General features: G+C 41.9%; 3 protein-coding genes across 6 annotated transcripts in view; 2 read left to right on the top strand and 1 right to left on the bottom strand.

Moving 5' to 3' along the window:
* Positions 1 to 9,154, top strand: part of col4a2 (collagen, type IV, alpha 2) — a 60,184-nt gene extending 51,030 nt beyond the window's left edge. For both annotated transcript variants that reach the window (XM_026145795.1, XM_026145794.1), the window contains 19 exons: positions 245 to 466; positions 549 to 710; positions 794 to 964; positions 1,073 to 1,216; positions 1,297 to 1,422; positions 1,517 to 1,698; positions 4,286 to 4,349; positions 4,455 to 4,529; positions 4,631 to 4,738; positions 4,836 to 4,943; positions 5,027 to 5,098; positions 5,456 to 5,581; positions 5,674 to 5,790; positions 5,905 to 6,066; positions 7,288 to 7,386; positions 7,498 to 7,644; positions 7,730 to 7,846; positions 8,117 to 8,308; positions 8,796 to 9,154. In XM_026145795.1, coding sequence (XP_026001580.1) covers positions 245 to 466; positions 549 to 710; positions 794 to 964; positions 1,073 to 1,216; positions 1,297 to 1,422; positions 1,517 to 1,698; positions 4,286 to 4,349; positions 4,455 to 4,529; positions 4,631 to 4,738; positions 4,836 to 4,943; positions 5,027 to 5,098; positions 5,456 to 5,581; positions 5,674 to 5,790; positions 5,905 to 6,066; positions 7,288 to 7,386; positions 7,498 to 7,644; positions 7,730 to 7,846; positions 8,117 to 8,308; positions 8,796 to 9,139 — 2,738 coding nt within the window. In that variant the 3' untranslated portion in view covers positions 9,140 to 9,154. The remainder of the gene's footprint in view (positions 1 to 244; positions 467 to 548; positions 711 to 793; positions 965 to 1,072; positions 1,217 to 1,296; positions 1,423 to 1,516; positions 1,699 to 4,285; positions 4,350 to 4,454; positions 4,530 to 4,630; positions 4,739 to 4,835; positions 4,944 to 5,026; positions 5,099 to 5,455; positions 5,582 to 5,673; positions 5,791 to 5,904; positions 6,067 to 7,287; positions 7,387 to 7,497; positions 7,645 to 7,729; positions 7,847 to 8,116; positions 8,309 to 8,795) is intronic.
* A 1,544-nt stretch (positions 9,155 to 10,698) lies between these two features.
* On the bottom strand, positions 10,699 to 16,947 carry rab20 (RAB20, member RAS oncogene family). The gene is made up of 2 exons (XM_026145809.1): positions 16,462 to 16,947; positions 10,699 to 11,925 (listed from the first exon to the last, which is right to left on the bottom strand). Exons 1-2 carry the CDS (start codon positions 16,649 to 16,651, stop codon positions 11,333 to 11,335), a joined length of 783 nt encoding a protein of 260 aa, XP_026001594.1. The 5' UTR covers positions 16,652 to 16,947; the 3' UTR covers positions 10,699 to 11,332.
* Positions 16,948 to 18,305: 1,358 nt separating this feature from the next.
* Positions 18,306 to 23,677, top strand: LOC113008420 (ATP-dependent (S)-NAD(P)H-hydrate dehydratase-like). 3 transcript variants are annotated; one of them, XM_026145801.1, is made up of 11 exons: positions 19,213 to 19,833; positions 19,946 to 20,386; positions 20,578 to 20,728; positions 20,824 to 20,869; positions 20,968 to 21,056; positions 21,854 to 21,962; positions 22,181 to 22,231; positions 22,322 to 22,426; positions 22,530 to 22,650; positions 22,765 to 22,888; positions 23,209 to 23,677. In XM_026145801.1, exons 1-11 carry the CDS (start codon positions 19,320 to 19,322, stop codon positions 23,357 to 23,359), a joined length of 1,902 nt encoding a protein of 633 aa, XP_026001586.1. In that variant the 5' UTR covers positions 19,213 to 19,319; the 3' UTR covers positions 23,360 to 23,677. The 3 variants fall into 3 exon arrangements, with proteins under 3 accessions (XP_026001588.1, XP_026001587.1, XP_026001586.1); XM_026145803.1 differs by lacking the exons at positions 19,213 to 19,833; positions 19,946 to 20,386 and adding an exon at positions 18,306 to 18,518; XM_026145802.1 differs by lacking the exons at positions 19,213 to 19,833; positions 19,946 to 20,386 and adding an exon at positions 18,534 to 18,694.
* Positions 23,678 to 23,882: the final 205 nt, after the last annotated feature.

Here is a 23,882-nt window from a genome sequence, read left to right as displayed (position 1 = left end):
TGTTGGTTGCTGTTGATGAACTTGCTATGACTTTATTAATTTGTGCATTTTTAGGAGATCATCTGCAGACCTTTGCACTCCCATCAGCCCTTTTTTTTGAGATTGTACTGTAGCATCATGCTAATTTTCCCCGTTTAGTAAATCTGGCCCCAACTGTGCAATAGTCCTGTAGATAGAACTGTTCTAATTGTTGGTTGAAATATTATCTTTAGTCTATATTTTCTTTTGTTGGTTCTTTAAACAGGTTTTACAGGCCCTCGTGGAGACTTGGGAACCCCAGGCAGTAAAGGCTCCGTAGGAGTCGCCGGCTCATCCGGTATGTCTGGTCGGCATGGAACACAGGGTGAAAAGGGTGTTCATGGAGAAATCTTGGATGCAATGCCTGGATCACCTGGAGACCCAGGACTGCCTGGACTTCGAGGGTTTAAAGGCCTATCGGGAGAACAAGGAGAACCAGGTTATCCAGGTAAGCAGTTTCTCTTTTTCATTTTTTCAAATCCCTAATTTGATAGGTATGATTCATGGTTTATATCCATCTACTTCTCCAGGAATGGGTGGCATGCCTGGTATGACTGGCTTAAAGGGTAAGTTTGGCCCTCCAGGGCTGCTGGGGGAGGAAGGAAAGCCTGGACCAGATGGCAATTTTGGCTATCCTGGTGATCCTGGGAGGACAGGTCCCCGAGGGCTACATGGTGCAGTTGGACACCCAGGTTAGAAGAATATACACACAGGTGTACATTTCCACAAATCTTCACATTTATGTCTGACATCCCTCTTATGTCTTGTTGTCTAGGTTTAACTGGAGAGAGGGGAAATGAAGGAGACCCAGGTCCTCCAGGACCTATTGGTTTAAAAGGTATCCCAGGGGAATTTGGAAATGATGGCGTCATCGGAGAGAGTGGTCCACCTGGTGATCCAGGATTTCCCGGTTTAAATGGACGCCCTGGCGTTCCAGGAATGAAGGGTTTGTTTCTTAATTAATCAAATGCTTAAGACCATAAAGAAACACAAAATAAATTATGTGAACATGCCCACCATTTGTCAAAATGTTCTGTGGTTCCTCCATTTTAAGGATACAAAGGGTCACATGGCATGTCAGGTTTTGAGGGTCGTAGTGGTGATCTCGGATTGAAGGGCCACAGTGGACTGAAAGGAGAGTCGGGACTGCAAGGTGAAGTAGGCCTAAAAGGAATAAAAGGCCAAGGTGGAGAAAAAGGTGAGACTGGCACCTGTAGATTCCTTGAGCTGTTTTGAAACTGGACAAAAACTCAACAACTGACCACAACTGTCTGCTAGGTGATCGTGGTCTGACAGGTCCTCCTGGGGAGAAACCAAAAGTTCCTCCACAGATGCTTGTTGAAATGAAAGGACTCAAGGGAGAGGGTGGACCTGTAGGAAATCAAGGTTTCATTGGGGCAAGAGGTGTGAAGCTCAAATCAAAATTCATTTCCTCCTTTTGTCTCAGTTCCTCTGCTCTCTCACCCCTAACTTTGGCACATCTTACTCTTTTCCAAAGGCTCTAAGGGTTTTCCCGGTGTGCCGGGGGAGGAGGGAACCCATGGTTTCCCCGGGGACCCCAGCAATGAGAAAGGATATCAAGGAGATCCAGGTCCACAGGGGCTACCAGGAATCAAAGGAATGCCAGGGATAACTGGAAACCGAGGAATTACTGGTTTCGGGGGAATGCATGGTGTAAAGGTGAAACTATCAATAAAATGAATGTAATTCAGTTATCAAGGGGCAACATCCAGGTCTGAGTGAAGAAGTCAGCACCAAGATGTGGAAGTCTTCCAATACTCACTTGAGGAAGGCTCTAAAGCAAGTCAGCTGAAGTAACTGACTTATTGGAATGTCCAACTTTATCTCTATGAGACATCTATCCCGTGCACCTTACACTTTGCTAGTGCTGTACATGAACATTCTATAAGTATGCTTTTGTTAAACTCGCTTATATTTCCTGCGCTCATCTAAGTTGTGAAAAAAAGTTTGAAACTGCAGACTTAATACTAGCATCCCTGGCTCTAAAAAAATTATCCCCTTGCACTAGTGTACAGGTGATGTAAAAGGCCCGTTCAGCTCATCATGCACTGTTTTCACCACGGCTAGTGCTAGCAGCATTTGCTAGCAGACAATGCACCTACCATCAGTAGTGCTGAAGCCAGTCCCTACAGGGAGTGCAGAATTATTAGGCAAATGAGTATTTTGTCCACATCATCCTCTTCATGCATGTTGTCTTACTCCAAGCTGTATAGGCTCGAAAGCCTACTACCAATGAAGCATATTAGGTGATGTGCATCTCTGTAATGAGAAGGGGTGTGGTCTAATGACATCAACACCCTATATCAGGTGTGCATAATTATTAGGCAACGTCCTTTCCTTTGGCAAAATGGGTCAAAAGAAGGACTTGACAGGCTCAGAAAAGTCACAAATAGTGAGATATCTTGCAGAGGGATGCAGCAGTCTCAAAATTGCAAAGCTTCTGAAGCGTGATCATCGAACAATCAAGCGTTTCATTCAAAATAGTCAACAGGGTCGCAAGAAGCGTGTGGAAAAACCAAGGCGCAAAATAACTGCCCATGAACTGAGAAAAGTCAAGCGTGCAGCTGCCAAGATGCCACTTGCCACCAGTTTGGCCATATTTCAGAGCTGCAACATCACTGGAGTGCCCAAAAGCACAAGGTGTGCAATACTCAGAGACATGGCCAAGGTAAGAACGGCTGAAAGACGACCACCACTGAACAAGACACACAAGCTGAAACGTCAAGACTGGGCCAAGAAATATCTCAAGACTGGTTTTTCTAAGGTTTTATGGACTGATGAAATGAGAGTGAGTCTTGATGGGCCAGATGGATGGGCCCGTGGCTGGATTGGTAAAGGGCAGAGAGCTCCAGTCCGACTCAGACGCCAGCAAGGTGGAGGTGGAGTACTGGTTTGGGCTGGTATCATCAAAGATGAGCTTGTGGGGCCTTTTCGGGTTGAGGATGGAGTCAAGCTCAACTCCCAGTCCTACTGCCAGTTTCTGGAAGACACCTTCTTCAAGCAGTGGTACAGGAAGAAGTTTGCATCCTTCAAGAAAAACATGATTTTCATGCAGGACAATGCTCCATCACACGCGTCCAAGTACTCCACAGCGTGGCTGGCAAGAAAGGGTATAAAAGAAGAAAAACTAATGACATGGCCACCTTGTTCACCTGATCTGAACCCCATTGAGAACCTGTGGTCCATCATCAAATGTGAGATTTACAAGGAGGGAAAACAGTACACCTCTCTGAACAGTGTCTGGGAGGCTGTGGTTGCTGCTGCACGCAATGTTGATGGTGAACAGATCAAAACACTGACAGAATCCATGGATGGCAGGCTTTTGAGTGTCCTTGCAAAGAAAGGTGGCTATATTGGTCGCTGATTTGTTTTTGTTTTGTTTTGAATGTCAGAAATGTATATTTGTGAATGTGGAGATGTTATATTGGTTTCACTGGTAAAAATCAATAATTGAAATGGGTATATATTTGTTTTTTGTTAAGTTGCCTAATAATTATGCACAGTAATAGTCACCTGAACACACAGATATCCCCCTAAAATAGCTAAAACTAAAAACAAACTAAAAACTACTTCCAAAAACATTCAGCTTTGATATTAATGAGTTTTTTGGGTTCATTGAGAACATGGTTGTTGTTCAATAATAACATTATTCCTCAAAAATACAACTTGCCTAATAATTCTGCACTCCCTGTATATAAAGATTTTATTTCACAGTAACACGATCAAGCTCTATGTCTGTGTTTTAGCTCTATGTAGCCACAGAACACCCCCCACTCCCACCACATCAGTGCTAAACAGCAGACAGGTGCAGCTAGATTCTAGTAGGTGGATATAGTGGAGCAGTTAGCAGCTAAAAGCTAAAGTTCCCTAAACTTCCTATAGAAGTAGTACTTTTTCAAAGAAAAATATTGCTTAAAAGTTTTATATAATTGAGTGTGATTTAGAGACAGTGAGGCTCAAGGATACTATTGGAGTGCAATATAAAAAAACAGGTGTAAAGTGATTCAGGATAAACTGATCCAGGATAAAGTCTAGTTATGTATCTTGACCCTCTGATCTTTACAATTTCTTTCTCTATCTTCCCTTCCTGAATGGTTTGAGAACTTCTTTAAATCCTAAATTTATATTTTCAGCTTCGTCTGTAAAAATTCATTTTTTTACCTGCATGTTCAGCACGTTTCTTTTCTCGCAGACATCATTCCTGTGTGCGCATGTGTTTTTAATTGTCCACATATAACTTTTTTAGGGAACTAAAGGGAGTCCTGGTGCCTATGGCTCATCGGGTGAAACAGGAAGGAAGGGAGACAGAGGTACAACCAGGAACTTTAATTTCAGACATTCTGAGATTTAAACACTGATTATAGTGATCATGAGGGAAATTTGTATGTGGTGTTAAATTGTAATAAATTTCACAGGTGAGAAAGGCCCTCGTATAGACCTTCCTGGAGTTCCTGGATTGAGAGGAGAGGATGGATTTATAGGAGAGCCAGGTACAAACTGTAGCTCATCAAATTTCTTCTTTTCTTGTTTTGATTAGCAATTGTTAACTAGTGATGGTCTGAAATTAAATGATTTAATATCCCTCTTAAAGGCCAGACAGGACTAACTGGAACGACTGGGGACAGAGGTATACCTGGCTTTGAAGGTATTAAAGGCATGAAGGGAGAGGCAGGCATTCTGGGATTACCAGGATTTCCAGGTAGAACACACAGTCACACTGACCACTTAATTGTACAGTTTTGAATGCTAGATATTATATATGCATGACACTGCATTTACATGTATATATTTCATAGGATCGGATGGGCAGAAGGGAACGTCTGGTAATCAAGGTCAAAAGGGCCTTCCAGGCTCTCCTGGGCAAGAGGGCCAACCAGGCATTCCTGGCTTCCGGGGTGTCAAAGGTCAGATAACTGTCCTGTTCTTTCTCTTCAAACTACATGCCTGTTTTCTCCAATATTATTCTGTACTATGAAAATGTGTACAGGTCTTCCTGGCCCAAAAGGTCTTGATGGATTAGATGGATTGAAAGGGCAGAAGGGTTTCACTGGAACACCAGGTACTATTTTCCAAGAATTCATGGACATTTTTTCCATGTGTGCAATCCTAAAACATATAGAGTATAATACCTCTACTGGAATATACCACTAATATTTCAAAATAAAGGTCAACCACTACTTCAGATACACAAAGGATAGTGGATAAAGAACATCCAAAATAGCAAAAAATAGCATCACAAGCTGGGGGTTAGACTCTAAACATAATATCAAAATGTGTCTTTGTCTTTCATTGGTTGTGTATTCATAGACATTAAAGCAACAATTAAATCCAGCCTAAACAGAATGAAAGATATGTCTTGCTTTTTCTGTGTTGCAAAAACTTTAGTAACCCCACATTTCCTGGCTTTTTCCATCAGGTCCAAACATCACTGGACCTGCTGGGGAGACGGGAATTAAAGGACAGAAGGGAGACAGCGGTGACCCTAATAACCAGCCAGGTTCTCCAGGTGCACTGGGTTCGAAAGGCTTCCAGGGACCTCATGGTTAGTCTCTACCGCCATGCATTAATAAGACCCATTTGTAATACAATTCAACTTTCTTAAAGCTGACACAATCCCATGTTTCATCCATTCAGGTGATCAAGGACAACCTGGCCCACCAGGATTCCGTGGCCCCCCAGGATTAAATGGGACCTCAGACAGAAGGGGACCCCTTGGGGACTCTGGCTTTGCTGGACCTAAAGGATACCAAGGTAAAAAAGATTCAGTTTTGTGAAAGGAAACCATTGTTATTTCACACCAGTACACTGGGATGCTTTGTCTTCAATTTATCTGTATTTATTAACCCGTATTGACGTATTTTCCAGGTTTCACTGGAAACAGAGGTCTTTCTGGTGTGGACGCTCCCCCAGGAGAGCAGGGTGTAACAGGAATAAATGGCTTTCCTGGATTCCCAGGAAGGAAAGGAATTAAAGGAGATCAAGGTCCAGTTGGATACATAGGGTCAAATGGTATTTCTGGGAAGAAAGGTACGGATTAAATTAAAACATTTAACTGTGTTTAAATTAGTACTGCATGAGTGTACATGGTCAAATAATCAGCTAATGGAATTGCAACAGTATTATTTAATTTCTAGAGTTTGTCACAACAGTACAGTTTTGTCTGTGCAACTATATCAGTCTCACACATTGCTGTGGATGACTTTTGGCCCCTTCTTCTTTACGTTGCTTCAGTTCATTCAGGTTTGCAGGTATTCATTAATGCAAAGCTCTCCATTTGTGTTGCCAACTTATCACCTTGATTCTTTTCTTTCTTTTTTTTAGTTATTCTGCTGTAGCTTTACTGGTTTGCTTGGGATATTGTCCTATTGCATGTCCCACTTTCAACCAAGTTTTAGCTGGTAGGTGGATGGCATCACATTGGACTCTAGAATACTTTGGTACACAGAGGAGTTCAGTGACTGAAAAGTAACAGGGCGTCATGGCTGCAAAACAAGCCAAAATCCTCACCCCTCCACCACTGTGATTAACAGTGGGTATGAGGTGTTTGTTGATATGCTGGGTTAGGTTATCACCAAATGTGGTGCCGTGCATTATGGCCAAACACTTCCACTTTGGGTTTAGCTGTCCAAAGGACATTGTTCCGGAAGTCTTGTGTGCATTCAGAGGTAAATTTGCAAACCTAAGTCATATGGTGATGTTCTTAGAGAAAATAATTTTTCTCTGGCAACCAAACAAGTCATACTAGTGCAGTCTTTTTCTAATTATTCTGCCATTAACTTTAACATTTAGCTTGCTAAATGAGGTCTGAGATGTAGTCTTGTTTTTTTGGAGTTTCTCTAAGCATTGCACAGTCTGAAACAGGATAAAGTTGCAGGGATGCCCACTCCTGGGAAGATTGTGTTAACTCAAACTCCATTCCAGCAAACTGCCTAAATGTCTGCTTTTTAGAGGTGGTCACACTCCCCGGTGATCAGTTAATCAAGTGCATTTGCTACTTACCCTCCTAATTCCTATGGAAGCAGTAATGGTGCTCACAGCACTCCTGTGAAAAGTTTCTTTTTCACATGACTATCAGTTTTTTGGGACGGTAGACTTCTTACTAGTAATTTAGGTCAAAGAAATACTGTTGAATTACCTAAAAATCACACAAAGAAGCTTAAGTTACAAAAAGATTGTGCCAAAGATGCCCCATACGGTCCTGCTAAGGCATATTATGATGATTAATTTCATCTGCTTTTTTTGTTACAGGAATGAAAGGAGAGCAAGGATTCATGGGATTACCTGGCAAGACTGGTGTAAAGGGACAAAGAGGGCCAGTCGGTCCAAAAGGAAGCACTGGACTTCCAGGTTAATTATAGAGTCATAATATACTGACTGACCTCTAGGTATCATACCCTGTGTGGGTACATGTATGCTCGTTTTCTTTTTGTCTTCACTGTTATATGATCTGTTTTCCAGGTCTTCCTGGGCCTCCAGGAAACCAGGGTCCTCCTCCAGTTTCCATCAGAATTCCAGGAGAGAGGGGACTTCCTGGACCACAGGGTATCCGAGGTCCCAAGGGGTATATAGGGGACCCAGGTGCACAAGGTCTTCCTGGAGATCAAGGTTAGTTATTGTAAAACTTTTGCTGTTGACCATTCCTAAAAATTGTCGGGCCCAATTAATACATATAGATATTGTTTCTGTACAGGGTTCGTGGGACCCATTGGACAAAAAGGAATGCCAGGGATCAGTGGTAGACCGGGAATCCCTGGATTGCGTGGCGAAGGTGGACAAATTGGCCACCCTGGTCTACAGGGCATGGAAGGTGCGTCTGATATTCTGATATTTTGGAATTAGCTTAATAAAACCTGGATTAAAAGATTTAAAGTAGGTGTGAACTATAACATTGTGTGAGTGTTGATTTAGTGAAAAAATGTCAAATGTCTGATTGGATTATCGTAATATCATAGAGTAGATAGTTAACAGGTCTTGAGGCCATATATGAAATACTGAATGATTCAGGTATACTGAGTATGTGAATGCATCACCTCAGTAGGTTATAAGACCACCGAATGAACTCCTCATTGCTCATTAGGTCACCACGGTAACCCGGGAATTTCCGGTTTACCTGGCATGCCTGGCCGCAGTGTCAGTGTGGGTTACTTGCTGGTGAAACACAGTCAGTCCGATCAGATACCCATGTGTCCCGTGGGTATGGCTAAACTGTGGGATGGCTACAGCTTGCTGTACCTCGAGGGCCAGGAAAAGGCCCACAACCAGGACCTTGGTAAGTCATCCTAAGTGTGAAAATTACTCTACATGTGTTAATGTGTGTTAAAGTTTTACTTGCTTCTTCGTGCTGAATGTTGTTCTTTACAACTGCGGCTGCATGTTTGTGGTCACTGTCACGCAGAAGCAATGTTTCACTATTTGTAACTTCCTGATGGTGTTGCATGATAGAAATGAACCTCTTGATTATTTTAAGGCTGCTTTTAAAATGTTGACCAACAGATTCTGTCAGATTACTTTAAATCTGCTAAATAAAACTATTTAAAGTGTACCACACAGACAGAACCTTTCAAAGAAGAAAAAAATACCATCTTCTTATTATACATGACAAGTTCGTAAATTTATATATTTATATAATATGTAATAGCTTGATTTTTTTTTCACTTGTGTGATATTTAGTGATTTAATTTCTTTACATTTTTCTTCAAAGGAGCCAGAAATTCCTGTAATTTTTATAAAGTGTTTGTATTTTCTGTTTTTTCAAGGTTTGGCAGGCTCCTGCCTCTCAAAGTTCAGCACCATGCCCTTCCTCTACTGCAATCCAGGAGACATTTGTTACTACGCCAGCAGAAATGACAAATCCTACTGGCTGTCAACAACTGCCCCGCTTCCTATGATGCCTGTCGAGCAGGGCGGCATAAAACCATACATCAGCCGCTGCTCAGTGTGTGAAGCTCCATCAGTTGCAATAGCAGTGCACAGTCAGGACATCACCATCCCACAGTGTCCTGCAGGCTGGCGCAGCTTGTGGATTGGCTACTCCTTCCTCATGGTGAGTTTCAGGTTCAGGTTCCAGAAGTCTGATTTACAGTGTGTGTGTCTGGGATAATGTGCAGACAGAGAAGTAGCATAGTTGTAGAGTAGCATGTGGCTTTCTGAACCATAAATCCAATTCCTAAACCATCTTGCAACCAACATGCATTTTTTTCTAATAGCCAGCATAAAGAAGTCAAATTGTGCAGAAAAGTGTGAACTTTGACCTTAGTAAATATTTCTGTTACATTCATGGTCTGAATTTCTAGTTTTAAGTCTTATTAAAAGCAGCAGGATGTTTATTTTCTGAATTATGGCCCCATTCTTCACATATGACAAGAAATCAGAGTTTCCAATATATGTTTAAATTCTATAATTAAGTCAGTCCTTGTCGTCGCCCGGTTCGTGCCTGGAGGACTTCCGCACAACACCATTCATCGAGTGCAACGGGGCCAAAGGCACTTGCCACTACTTTGCTAACAAGCAGAGCTTCTGGCTAACCTCCATAGATCAGCAGTTCCACTCTGAGCCGTCATCAGAGACGCTAAAAGCAGGCCAGCTCCTGTCACGCATCAGCCGTTGCCAGGTCTGCATGAAGAACTTGTGAAAGACTCAACAGCAGACTTCACATTGACAGCGGTCTAATACTAAAACCGATCAGATAACAGGGGATCCAGAAAATGTAGATCACTGTCAATGGGGAAACTTGTTTCCCTGAGCTGCAGAGCTCAGATATGCAATGACTGATGATTGAGATGCCTCGAGCTTTGAGTTACACTGTAGATAAATAAGAAGAGGCGGTGAGAACGGCAGTATTGTGGAGAAACATCATCTTTGTGTTAAATGTAGTTTGGTGCTTCATTTTTTAACTTATTACCTCAGTTACTATGACACATTGTTAACTATCAGAGACCATACACTACAGCTGAACCAAAGATGCACATATGTATGCAATGCTTAGTTTAACTACATGCTCTTATTGTTTAGGATTTAAAGCCCGACATAAAGACACTAACACTGCTTTTCAGCCACATGAAGGTGAGAAGGGTTTCATTGGAGCTCATGAACACGTGTTTGTAGATACTTTTGAAAGGGTTATCCTGCTTCTTTTCAGTTACTCTTACAAAGCCGAGTTTTATAAAATTACCATGCACTGTTAGCTTGCTTTTGTCAACTTCTGCAGAGCCACGTAACTTTTCCTGACGCGTTCGTACAATGCACTGATACCGTTTTTACTATCTGAATGAACTTGACCCCATCCCTGCAAGTTTTTTAAATGTATATCCAATCTAGTACTACTTACATCATTTTCCTTTACACTTTTAGCCTCTGGATTACGCCATCAGGACAGAATGTAAACACAGAGGTCTGACCATAGCCGATCCTTGCTCCTGTCACTGACCCTTTGTTAGATAGGAGCGTTTCACAGAATTTAGAAAAGATTCTATTTCATCTACATGCACTTCTTAAGAAATAATTATTAGACCAGAAAAATACTGACAACATCTGATATAATTGTAATATAATTATAGTGTTTTTATAACATGATTATTTCATCGGATCGGAAAGATTAAATGTTGTTTGTTACACTTGTGTGTCATTGTCCTTCTGAATCTCACAAAGCAGACTGCAAAGTGCAAAATAAAAAAATCTTTATTACGACAGAATGCTTAAAAATTCAAACACCTGTATTTTTATTTATTTATTTATTTTTAAATACACTCATCGAAAAGTTCCAAAAAGTGCAGATAAAATATAAAGATCAGTTTCAACAGTGACAGAACTTTAAAGTCTGATTAATAAAACCTTAAAATTCATCATAAACAGTGCAACGTGCAGCCTAACTAATTAGTGCTGTTACATGTGCGTGAAATTCTGGTGGCGAAACGCTGACAAACGGCAGTGATGTCTGTCCTCACGAGCACGTTTGGGCTATTAGTGCAGTTCGAGTCATTAAAGTGGAAAGTTTCAGAAACAAAGAGTGATAATGCGCCGTGCATTTTATGTCCCTTCCTTACAAAGAAACATGGGAAAAATCTCTCTGGACACTATGATCTTCACAGCATCAGAAGTGTAGATTTGTGTTTTACCAAGAGGTCATTAACACGGTTTGGTCTCAGTTAAGGCAAGAGGGGGAAAAAAAGAAAAAAGAAAGGAAAAGTACCATCACAGTATGCATTTGGTCATCAGACTATCCTGGTGATTGCCTTTGGTTAAAAATGAGCCTACAGGTGGCCTCCGCCTCCTCTTCCTCACCTCTCTTTGGCCCCTAACAGCAGCCAGATCTTCCCTTCTTGCTGCCGACCATCCTGCATTCCTCTAGATCCACAGTAGGAGATTTCTGATTCTCTTGCCTCTTCCTTAGAATGGAAGGCAGCACCAGATCAAACAGCGTCTCAAACAGGGTGTCCACGTTATAGCCGGTCTTGGCACTCGTCTCGAAGCACATCTTCTCTGCTGGCAAGCTGTTCTTTTCCTCCAGGCCCTTATAGCGCAGTATTCTCCCATAAAGAGCCACTGCATCCTCATTGATCACCTGCTTGCGAAGCATCACGCCAGGTAGGGATGTAGGGGAGGCCGGCGGCGTGGGACAACCAGACAGCACCTCGCACTCCTGGTTGCACTCAGTTCGGTCCTTGACTAGGCCATCTGAGTCGTGGCATAGCTGGGCTTTGGAGTCTGTGAGATCCGCCTTGTTTCCCACTAAGGCGTAGATGCAGTCATGGTTAGCGGTGTCAGTCAGGGACAGGAAGCGCTCCTCCAGCTCAGCTAGGCTCTGCCAGTTGGTGACGTCGTAAGTGAGGATGACTGCGGCTGCACCTCGACAGTACATGGATCCCAGACCGTGGAACTGTTCCCGGCCTGAGGAGACAAAGGCAGGTCAAAAGAGTGAGTACCGACTCACCACGAGCACTCATTTTTTAAAAAAAAGGAAAAAAGATTTTCTGTACGAGCAACGGAAAGACATTGTGTGACAGTCAGCAGTTTGAAAACAGAAACAATCTTTGTTATTGAAATATGCAGAATGCTTGAAAGGGCGCATTGTGTGAATCCAGTGCACTTTAACCTCTACAGACTTTAACAAAAACTTTCCCCACCGGGGGGCACTGTTTTACAAGTGAGTGCACTGAGATATTTTGGGATGTTTGTTGTTGTTGCATGTTGCAGCTTTTCATATTTCCTTCTAGTCTAACCCACAATTTAAGGGCAGGAGGTCGACTAATTGTTGTGGTTTTCTTCATATTATTGTTGAGTCTTTACCTTAGGATATAATGAAACTTGAGGCGACTGTTGGGATTTGGCGCTATATAAATAAAACTGAATTTAACTTCATTACTAGAGACTAGTAAGATGTACGTAACTAGATGTTTAAACATCAATGAACTTGCATAATTAATATTTGATTGAACATATTATTCTTATTTTGTTATGGCAGAACGGCAATTAGTGGTTCAAGGATAACTGCAGCCCCCTCTCTCTCCCTCTGATAGTTGTAAACAAGTGAGGGGGGAAAGTAAACAGATGACACCCGAGCTAAACAGTGTGGTTCTGCAGTACTTCGACATAAAAAATATGTTTGTATAAGATGGAATATGACAAGGCAACCAAAGCCAGGCTGCGTCGTAAGTTCAATGTTTGACAAAGGTATTAATCCCAAACTCCTCTTAAAAAGATCGCTGAGACCAGTTTTTGTGTGTGTGTGTGTGTGTGTGTGTGTGTGTGTGTGTGTGTGTGTGTGTGTGTGTGTATGGTTTTCCATTCACAAACAGTCGTTTTATATTAGAATGCCAATCAGTCAACTGACAGGAGTGGGTGGATTTAAACGGTCTGGAATGTAATGCTGCTGAAGGCAAATGCTGCACTTCAACACCACCACAATCTACTGCCTTAAAAGTTACCATCAAGAACAGGAAGTGCCCCAATCAAACCCATTCATCCATCTTTTCTGCTTATCCAGTTCAGGGTCACAGTGAGGCTTGAGCCCATCCCAGCTATCACAGGCGAGAGCGCAGGGTAGATCCTGGACAAGTCGCATGTTGACCGCGGGGCTAAAAAACCGCCCACGCAGACACGGTGAGAACATGCAGACCTCCTTGCTGTTGCTTTGAGGTGAAAGTGTTAACCACCGTGCTTTGCAGCCTTTGTCAATCCATTCCAGGAAATAACTGAACATGCTAACCCTCACAAAGACAGATTTATAGCAAAGCTGTTTTGTTAGTGTGCTTACTTTGCTATACAAAACCTGGAAGCAGTATTTATGCATCTGCTGTGTTTTTTATCAAGTGATTGATGATTTATTAGTTTGTTTTCCCTAGCCATCATTTAAAGATACTGATGACAGACTCGTATATGAAAAAGAAAAGCAGCAAACAGTACTTTTTTTTCACCCCCCTTCTCATTGACAAATAAAGAAATTTCTTTTTTATTTCGTCAGCTCAAGTGGCAGGAATGTACAACAACTTACTCAGCTCCCCTGCTTCTCTGGGAAAATACTGCTACATGTAACTTTGGAAAAGACATGTTAAAGCACGGGGACTCAATTCCTCCTGTCATAACTTCATCATGTGACTTTTAAGAGGAAGAGGCCCGACAGCATGAAGGCCCGCACAACAGAATGTAACTGAAAAGACTAGTAAAGAAGCAGCCAGCTTAGAGTTTCACGGATTAACAAAAATAAGAACAACAGCACTCAAGACTTCCACACTATCACAGCTTTGTGGTGTATACCGAAATATCGGCAACAACTGAAACGACTCAGCGCTAACTGCACTCAACAGGGACTTGACACAGAGGTTGTGGAGTTGGGGAACACAGCCAGGAAATGGCTCACTGGTGACATGGCCAGACTTTCCTTATCTCGATGGTTCACCAGCTCCATTTCTGTGAAGTACATATTTGCCTAAGAAGGTTTGCCCTAATTCTTGTTTACACAACACTTGAATACAGTCAGCACCGAGCTTATTCACCAGCAGTTACTGGATTGTTCCTGTCACGACCAACAGAAAAGGCCAAATGAGTTTATCTGAATACACTGTGACACAATATTCAATATCACAGAGAAAAAACAAGCTGGCTCTGCCTATGAGAAACCCTCTATAATGAAGGGCGTTATTCACTTGGTGCATTATTAAAGGACAAATAACTGAAGAACTGACCTATATTTCACTGCACAGACAGAAATATAATGACTGACCTACATTTAACTCAATCAGTAATCATTTTAGTTTAGTCAGCAGGAAAACTGTTGGAGTTGTACTAATAATACTTTCATTTTCAGGTTACAGAGTCACAATAAAAACTTTCCTTTTGATTTCAAATCAAAACTTCAGTGGCTGTTTGTCCAATAAGTGAACAATTTCAGACACATAACATGTAAAACAGGGGTGCCAAACATAAGGCTCAAGGTCCAGAATCAGCCTGCAAAACACTCCAATGTGGCCTATTGAACGGCTTTTGAAATTTTGAAGGATGACATAAATTGTAGACTTTAGAATTCTTTTTTCAGCTTTTCCTACTGTAAAGAAAAGACGTTCCCATGACGATTCATACTACACCAATGGAAGTAAGTAATAGATAAACAATGAAATACTAGAAAGCTATAGGTTTTTTTTTTTCAATATTTACTATACTAATTTCATATTTTCATGTTGCGTTAAAAAAATAAATTATCAATTAACAAAATTTTTTCTAATTTTCTAATTACAGTGTCCATTAGTCTGCACACTGAGCTAATGGAGTTTTTTCTATAATTTCACACATTTATTTCTTATAATTTAAGCCCAAAGCAGCATTTTTTAATCAAACAGAAAAACTGAGAATTCCCCCCCCCCCCCAAAAAAATCACAGTTCTTGTTCTTATGTTAAAATAGCTCAGTAATGTAAACTTAAACTTCTTTACACTGACAGAAAAGGGAGTTTCACTGGTCTTGCCCAGCTAAAATCAATGTAAAATAAGTTTGACATTCTTCATATAAAATGTAAAGTTTAATTTTCTGGTAAAAAATTACTATTAAAAAAAATAAAGAAAAATACCCTAAGCACTGGAGCCCAAAGCACAATTGAACACACACAGTCTAGTTTTAGGGGCTCCAAATTTATTCACACTTTTCCACCAAATCAGAAAAGCAGTGGTTGTATTTTCTGAAGCCTCGTACAAATACATGTGACCATTTCTGCAGAAGTACCCAGATGATATTTCTCTATCGGGTCACACTTGCACAAATTGAGCAACACAAGTCAAGACAAAACATGCTTCTTTCCTTGTTCAGCACAAAGGAGGTGAACATGGGAACTGATTTAAGAAATGGAGCATTTTCGGTAAATTAGGACAAAGGCCAGCATGTAAAAACATGTGGGGTTTGTCCAGGGGGTGTTTGTCTGCATAGTGGGTGATTTTCTGGCAGCACCTTTGAGTTTTAAAGAGAGAAGTTGTTTTTTGTGGGGGAGTTTTTGTGTGTGTTACTTTAATCAGTTACATTCATTATTAATACACTTTTGATTCTTCATGACTAAAATATCTGCCATTACCTGTGATGATAACAAACTAAAACTGATATTCTCTTGCTCTTTGAAAGCCCACTTATCAAAAAGAAAGAAAGACGAAAAACTGGTTTGTTTTCCAGAATAGCTGACTGACAGATCTTTATGTCACAATTACCGTTAATACTGCATAATACCCAGAACAGATGTCCGTGTTTCTGATGTTGGTGGGACCATATATACGAAAGTTACTTCTTCAGGATTCCTCGTGGTTGAGATTCTCAAATAAATGAATAAATGAGAAATTAATCCCTACTTTTAGTTTTTTTTTCCCCCGAAGCATTTTTCTCCCTTGAGCCCAACTAACTGCAAAGATATCCTGGTGTCGCTTTTAATACATCATGCTTACAGTGCAGTATTGTGATAACATCATAATAGTGAGTAACGCATCATGATTGTACTGTAACATGAAATACTCCTTATCTTGACTTTTTTTTTTTTTAAATGGTAGAAATCTCTTTAATATGTCACTTAAAAGTCGTATTTTCTTTAAATATTAAAGTAGTCCCTTGAAGGGGAAGTGAAACGGACTTTTTTCCATGCAGACCAAATGAAAACTCCACTTATTTCCTATCTACCCACAGATCAATAAATACCATGCTTATTTTTGAGGAACTCGGTCAGCTTTTACGATAAGATCGACTCTGGAAATATTTTTAAAAAGTGACTAAAGCGAATAAAAGTCAGACTAAAAGCTTAGGCCGTCTGAACAGACAGAGAGGTCACATGGCAGTGATTACCTCAGATGAACGGATCATTCCTTATCAGGTAAACAAAGGCACTGAACCACCGGAAGAAGGCACGTTAAGAGTCTAGAGTAAACATTGGGGAAAGAGGGTAGAGTAAAGGATGGATTACCAGCTGTGTCCCATATTGAGATATTGTAAGGTCCCCATTGTTTGAGGAAAAATGCCCCTCCGACGGTGCTGACGGTCTCTTTGAACTTCCTCTCCATGTACCTGTGGAGCAGCGACGTCTTCCCCACGTTCATGTCTCCCAGGAGAACAACCTTGACGTCAGGCCTCTTCATCTTCGACACCTCGGGCATGACGCTGGCTTGTTCGGGTCCCGCTATTTTATTTCTCTGACGCTCGGAGCGAAGACGCGCTCTAACTCGTGAAAAACACCGCAGGCTGGTCGCGAATTCCTCTGACAAACGTCATTTTCTGAACGAAAGTTCACTTCTGATAACGTGTCTATCCGGTGTTAGCTCATTCTCAAATCTGCTGTCCAAGTCCGAACTTCAAAAAGTCACTGAGGTAAAACAGGAAGTAGATGACGAGCCGCAGACCAACGAGAATTTGCTCTGAACCGTGTCTTCCAGGTGGAGGACGTGGGCGGCCTCTAGTGGACAGTGGGAACAAAATAATAATAATAATAATAATAATAATAATAATAATAATAATAATAATAATAATAATAATAATAATAATAATAATAATAACTGTGCCTAAGTCAAATAAGTTTAAGTGTATAGGCTGTATATTCTGCTGGGAAATAATCATAAATAAAAACTACTTAGTCAATATTGGTATTATTAAAAAAGATTGAGGGCAGCCTTTTGAGTAGGACAATTTTCCACACAATGACAAAAAAAGGGACAGAGTTGCATTGAAACTACAAAGACCCCTGTCTGATTTTCTTCTTCTTCTTTCATTAAAATGCACTGACAGCAAATATTACATAATATACCTCTCCTCAAAGCATTCCTTATGGTTATATTTATGCCTTTAGTGTGGTGTTAGTAGCAGTCTCCAAGGCTTAAGTGTGATTTGAGTGGTCAAGCCTGAAGTTGTTTTATGCCTACCAGACAAAACCCAGGGAGAAAAGTAAAACTGTCTATAATTCCGATTTGTAATTAGTCGGTGGGCGGGTATTAGTTTTCAAACTAAGCATAACACACATTCTTCTGGGATTTTACGCTCTCTTAGTGGTATACGTGTCGCTTAATTGTGTTTTTCTGTTAGTTTGGAGGATTAAAAAATATTTTTTTGTTGTCAGGCTGAGACAAATGGCTAAAAAATGCCAATGTGGACTTTAAAATCTGGACCAAAAACATGATGATGATGATGATGATGATGATGATGATTATAATTATTAGCTGAGAAATAAATATTCATTCACTTTATGCCAATGGCCTGCCTAAAATGTAGACTGATATTTGTAAGAAAGTAAAAAATATTCAACAATCATGTTTCTGCTTCGATCGAAACATGTGATCTATTCACAATAAATATAACAATAACTAGAAGAAAGTTAGATAAACAGTTACAGTTACAAAATATTTTAATTTAATTTAAATGAAGACTTGATAAATAAAAATAGGCTACACTTTCTGCGTAAAATATTTTTTTTGACATGCTTCTAAAATTATGTGTGTATGGAATCTCGTGCCTGACAGTTCACGTGTGTTCGCCTGTTACCACCTCTACACTTTCATAGTGCATAGTAGGACTGACCTCCTGAAGAGTTCTTTATGGCAGAGGGGTTGAATAATGAGTATTAAAAAATACAAAACTTCTAAAAACAGAGGCAAACAGACGGTTATACTTGCAATATGGCTGGAAAAAAAACTTAAAATCAGCACAAATAGATGAAAACTGCAAATAAACTTAAAAACATCTGCACCTTATTACTCTTCTGTGTGTATTTTGATGTGTGCTTCATTTTATTATGGAGGAGGGCTTGTTGTCTCAGAATCCGGCCCTGCTGAAGCAGCGCATGCTTAAACCTGCTTCCGGTTTGATGGCTCGTCGACAGCAGATTTCACCCTCAGCCCACTTGGATGTAGGAGTGTCCGAGCAGCCTTTAAAGGCATCACACGCTTCCTGTAGTACTGCGCTGGGTTATAGGGCGCCTCATGATCAGGCTAACTTGCGTTCACTTGTCGGCGTTGAAGCGCAGCTCCAGTTTAGGTAAGGACAGCTGAGTGCCACAGAGGGCTGTGCAGCCCGTGATAAAGCTCCGAGAGTGGGTGACTGCAGTCAGACAAACAATGAGAGCATGCCTCAACAGATTCAAGCGCTCGCTTTTTGCTCGATCCCAGTTGCACTGTCGCTTATCGCCGCCTTGGCCTGTTTAAACGAGAAAGGTAAAAGAGACTGACGTTAGCTCAAAGTTTTACTTCATTAAAACTTAGCTTTAGACTGTAACGTTAGGTGAGCCGTTAGAGTCGTCCAGTGCTCTCCGTGTTGGCCGAGCAGCTGACAGTTTGGCTCGTTGTTGAGGTGTGGTGGGTCTCTAGGACCCCGCAGAAATGCGTTCGCGGGGCGGGGGACCAGGCGGAGAAAGGTGAAGTTAACCTCAAAGGACTGATCAGAGGTCAGTTTGGACATTTACTCGATGTAGTGTTACCGCTTGAAAACGGCTCTTGTAGCCGATCTCCTGTCGGTTTATCCCAGAGCTACGCATTTTGACGACACGAATGAGATAAACACAGAAGGCTAGGCTTTTAGCTAGCTAACAAATAGTTTGACCTGCACACGTTGTGATGATCTTCAAGTTTAAGACCAAAATTATTACCCCGGCTGGTCCTTCTGAGCTAGCGAAATGGCCGTTTGTCGTTGTTTGGGCTGACGGTGGTCCGCGGCATTGATGCGGCTGAGCGCAGAGACCCAGAGCAAACGGCCGTCATAATCCGCAGTGTCAACATCTCCAATCAACTTATTCCCCGGGGGTGGAGGTTACGCCGGGAGACGGCCTGTTTTGGATCAGCTATGCAAGCGAACACAACGCGGGGCTTCCTCTGGTCGGACGTGGAGACGAGGACGCTGCTGAACATCTGGGGAGAGCAGGACATCCAGGCGGCGCTGGATGGAAACTTCCGAAACAGCTTCGTGTACCGCGACGTCTCCCGGAGGCTGGGAGCCATGGGGTTTGAAAGGACGCCCGAGCAGTGTAGGGTGCGGATCAAGAGCCTCAAGAGGCAGTACTTGTTGGCGAAGGAGGGCAATCTGCGGAATAATGGGCAGTATCACAAGATCTGCAAGTTTTATGACACCATGGAGAGGATTTTGAGTAACCGGCCGAGTCTGGACGCCCAGGAGTTTATAGACAGCGGTGCGGGAGGAGAGGAGGCCGTCGATGGCCCGGAGGAGGATGGGGAAGATGCTCAGGATGCTTACTCTGAGAGCACAGGGGAGTGTCCTTATCCCGCTGAGACTGAAGTCAAGTTGGAATACCCAACTGTTCCCATCCCCATTCCGGTTAAAGTGACAGTGGGGAGTAATGGTGAGTCCAACCTTATCCACTATCACTTTTTCGTGGCTTTATCATGTTTCAGTGCCTCGAGTGTGACTCGAGTATGTGTGCTAACATAATGTCACACCCTTCTCCACTTCAGGGACTTGTGCGAAGCCGCCTAACACCAGCCAGTCGGCCAGCTGTTTGTCAGCCAGAGCGCCCAAACGGCCCAGGAAGCGACGCGCCAATTTCCCCATGGAGAAGCTGATGGAGCAGTTCCTGGAGCAGAGCGCCCAAGCCGAGGACAACTTCTACCGGATGGAGGAGCAGCGCTTGCAAGCAGAAGACCGGCGCCGGGAAGCTGAGCATGCCCGGGAACTGCAGATGCTTCAGATGCTTGGTCAGATGTTCGCCAGCATCTCCTCCTCCGGCTCAGCATCCGCTCCGTCCAAGACGGCGAATCCTGGCCGCGCTCCGGTCATTTCCAGTACCTCCCCGTCGCATACACGTGGCCACTCCGGTCACCCCAAACGCCCTTCGCCCCAGACAGACTCTCTCACACAGCAGAATCCATTTCTGAGCGCAGACCCTCAGGCGTTAGGTATTTAGTTCCGGCGCTACGCGTGAAGCCTTGATGTGGAGAGAAACCTGAAGGCAGATTAGCTGTAACGTGAAAGATCACACTCAGTTATTATTCTTATTTTGGATCGTGTTAGTGTGTTTTTGTTGTCGACCACAGTGGTTTGAAACTAGCTCGTACGCTGAACACTCTCACTTTGTTTATCTCCTCAGTTTTTGAGCGCTTCTACGGTTTGGGCTCCACGTCGCACAGAGGTATGGAGGATGACATCCTGCCACTGGTAAAGAACATAGTCCCTCCGCTGACATCCAAAAAACACAAGGGACAAGATGGACGTATTGGGATCATTGGAGGATGTCAAGAGTATGTTGCATAAAAGATTCCTGCATGATTTAAAAGAAAAAAACAAATTCAGTGGAACATTTGCCCTAATTTCTCTTCATCTCTAATCTCTAAAGCTACACTGGAGCTCCTTACTTTGCTGCCATCTCTGCTTTAAAAGTGGTAGGCAGTAAAGCTTGACTATCAATTTTGTCCATTCATTTTTTAAAAAAAAATTTTCTAATTGTATATTGTATATACATTTTTTTTCTCATCTCCAGGGGGCTGACTTGTCTCACGTGTTCTGCACCAAAGATGCTGCAGTTGTAATCAAATCATACAGCCCTGAGCTCATAGTCCATCCAGTTCTGTAAGTACAGAGCCAATAATAATCTTTCTGTAGGATTTGAAGTAGCTGGTAGCAGTTGGATCATTGAGAGTGCAATGGTGTGTATTTATTAGCATTATGCACTGGTATTTGGATGCATTCACAAATGTTACACAGTGTGTTATTGCAAGCAAAAACATCAAAGTTTACCCAGGCTTTGTGGCGAGGCATAAGATTTTCAAAATAAATAGTTGCGCACGTCTTCTTTTTTTGTTGTGAGTTGTAATGTTATTTGGAGCCAAATTCTGCATTTCACTATCATCACTCTACTCCGTTGTATTAAACGTTGCGTGTTATAATTAACACGCTGCTTTCTCACAATGATTCTGTAATCACTGTCCTAAATATTTAAATTTCTGACATTTGTCAGATCATGAACAGGTAGTGTCATAATTCTGGGTATTCTGTCAGTGTGACAGTACAAACCTTCACAGCTCACGCTTACTTGTCGTGGCTGGAGCGGCTTGGGAACCTTACAGTAACATTAATGACTGCGTTTCAGTTTGGTGAGCCTGTGCCAGTGTGCTCTTAGAAAGCCATTATTAGCTTGTTATAGCAAAAAAATGTTAAAAGGCTCATTTCTCTACAAGAGGCACTTACAGAAAACATTAACATCGACTGCTTTCTATTTGTGTTTGCTCACTTCAGAGACCCGTTACAGTGTTATCAGTCTTCACTTTGTGTGTGTGTGTGTTTTCCTTGCAAACTAATTGAAAAATTTGGGATTAATTGTGCATTCCAGCATGTCTGACAATCTGTGTGTATGTGTGTGAATGAAGGGACAGTCCTAACGCAGTGGAAGAAATAGAAAAATGGCTTCCAAGACTACACGGACTTGTGGTGGGACCAGGCTTAGGAAGAGAAGACTTATTATTGAAAACAGCAAAGGCACGTGGAGCACATTCATTCTTCCTTGCGCTTAACACAGTCTCTGCTACTCTGCTAGATACTTCTGCATAAGCATGGCGGACTAGTCTTATTGCTAGCACTTGTTATAGCACAAGTGTTACTGGTGGCTGATAAATTACTACTTCTTTTTTTCCCCCCACCCCAACGGAAGGCTTATTAAAGACAGACCCTGTGCTCTCTCTCTCTCTCTATTTCAGGAGGTCATTGAGAAGTCGAAAGCAAGAGATATCCCCATAGTCATTGATGCAGTAAGTCTTGATAAAATAAAGTCCCAGATGTGGAGCAGAAGGTGTTTCATTTGCTAAGTCATACATAGTGTGTGTGATCATTCTTAACAGGATGGATTATGGCTGGTTACACAGCAACCATCTGTTATCCAAGGGTACCAGAAGGGCATCCTTACGCCTAACTTCATGGAATTCACTCGATTGTATGAGGCATTGGTAAGTTTCTTGGCACAATTCAGTCCCACTCACTAGTTGACAGCAAATAACATGTGATCCTCTATGCTGATGTGTGTCTTTTTACCTTGTCTGTGTGCATTAGCACCATGAGCCCATGGACAGCAGTGATTATCAGCGGAGCGTCATGCAGCTCAGTGTAGCTATGGGCAACCTCACCTTGGTGCTGAAGGGGGAGCAGGATTTCATCACAGATGGCAGCAAAGGTTGGCATCAAACAGAACGTGCTTTAATTTCTTCCGGCTGATCGTTCACTCTGTTTATTCTCAGATGCTTCGGAGCTCCTTTTGTGACGCTGTGTCGTGTGCTTCTGTTTGTAGTGTACTCATGCAATTTAGAAGGCAGCGGGAGACGATGCGGTGGACAGGGGGATCTCCTTTCTGGATCTATGGGAGTGCTGGCACACTGGGCCCATGCTGCTTCCACAGCAGGAATGATCAGAAGGTGAAGGCATGATTTTTGCTTTTTGTGCTATGTTTGAATGAATGTATAGGCCAAGCTTTTCAGGGCTCAATGGATAAAAAATAGTTTTTTTTAAATATATTTACACACATTACCTACAGAGTGCACTGATTTACATGCTGAGAGTGTATAAAAATTATCACCAAACGTTCTGACCACTTCTCACGATGATTTTTTGGCTTTTCCTATGTAATGAATGCATAAAGTGTGATGTTGCACAGAGAAATGTACGTGTTCACTTTATTTGGATGTATATTCTCTCTTTTTTTTCCCCCTTCTTCTTTCCCTTTCCTCCCCTATAGTATGAATCCCTCAGTGGTTGCTGCATTTGGTGCTTGTTCGCTCACCAGGCAGTGCAACAGTCAAGCATTCCAGCGGCACGGCAGGTCCACCACCACGTCAGACATGATCCAGGAGATCAGCTCAGCCTTCAAAAAGCTGTTCGAAAGCTAAAAACAGTCAGCGATGCAAACAGTTGTAAAAAGAGAATAAATTTTACGCTCCTAACGTAACCTTTTTGGGATTGAAAGAAATGTTCTTCTTTAGCTGAATTTTAATGACTGATTTGAACCCGGAATCGAAATTTGGTGCAAAATATACACACTGACATGTTGTTTGTGTTGTGTTTAATGAAAAAGTAACAAAAAGAAAACCACTAGTTGAATAATGAATGCCTTCACCAAGCCCACCAAAGAGACTGAGACATTAGGATGAATGGGCTCACACTAAACCAGAAACCTGTATACGTTTTGAAATAAATTATAAATGTGATTTTGTTTGTTTGTTTGTTTGTTTGTTTCGACAAAGTTCTTAAAAGCCATCATGGAAGTATTACTGGGTGAGTGACTGCAGAAAACGTGACTTTTATAGAGTCAGTGGGGAATATTAACTTGTAAAGTCCATGAAAACCGATACCTGCTGGACAACAAAGTGTTTTGGTTGGTTGCAGCATCGTAAACCTAAAAGCAGAAGAGTG

Source organism: Astatotilapia calliptera, chromosome 16 (assembly GCF_900246225.1).
Source record: "Astatotilapia calliptera chromosome 16, fAstCal1.2, whole genome shotgun sequence".
Lineage (NCBI taxonomy): Eukaryota > Metazoa > Chordata > Actinopteri > Cichliformes > Cichlidae > Astatotilapia > Astatotilapia calliptera.
The sequence above is the reverse complement of the archived record's forward strand: the minus strand, read 5'-3'. Positions and strand labels throughout refer to the sequence as shown.

What these genes read in the sequence shown, in the direction of transcription:
- rab20 (XM_026145809.1), bottom strand. Translation starts at nt 16,651, where the DNA reads ATGCCCGAGGTGTCGAAGATGAAGAGGCCTGACGTCAAGGTTGTTCTC. An exon ending in CTCAATATGGGACACAGCTG is followed by an intron (nt 11,926 to 16,461) that starts GTAATCCATCCT and finishes TTGTCTCCTCAG; the next exon opens with GCCGGGAACAGTTCCACGGT.
- LOC113008420 (XM_026145801.1), top strand. Translation starts at nt 19,320, where the DNA reads ATGCAAGCGAACACAACGCGGGGCTTCCTCTGGTCGGACGTGGAGACG. An exon ending in TATTATTGAAAACAGCAAAG is followed by an intron (nt 21,963 to 22,180) that starts GCACGTGGAGCA and finishes TCTCTATTTCAG; the next exon opens with GAGGTCATTGAGAAGTCGAA. An exon ending in ACAGCAGGAATGATCAGAAG is followed by an intron (nt 22,889 to 23,208) that starts GTGAAGGCATGA and finishes CCTCCCCTATAG; the next exon opens with TATGAATCCCTCAGTGGTTG.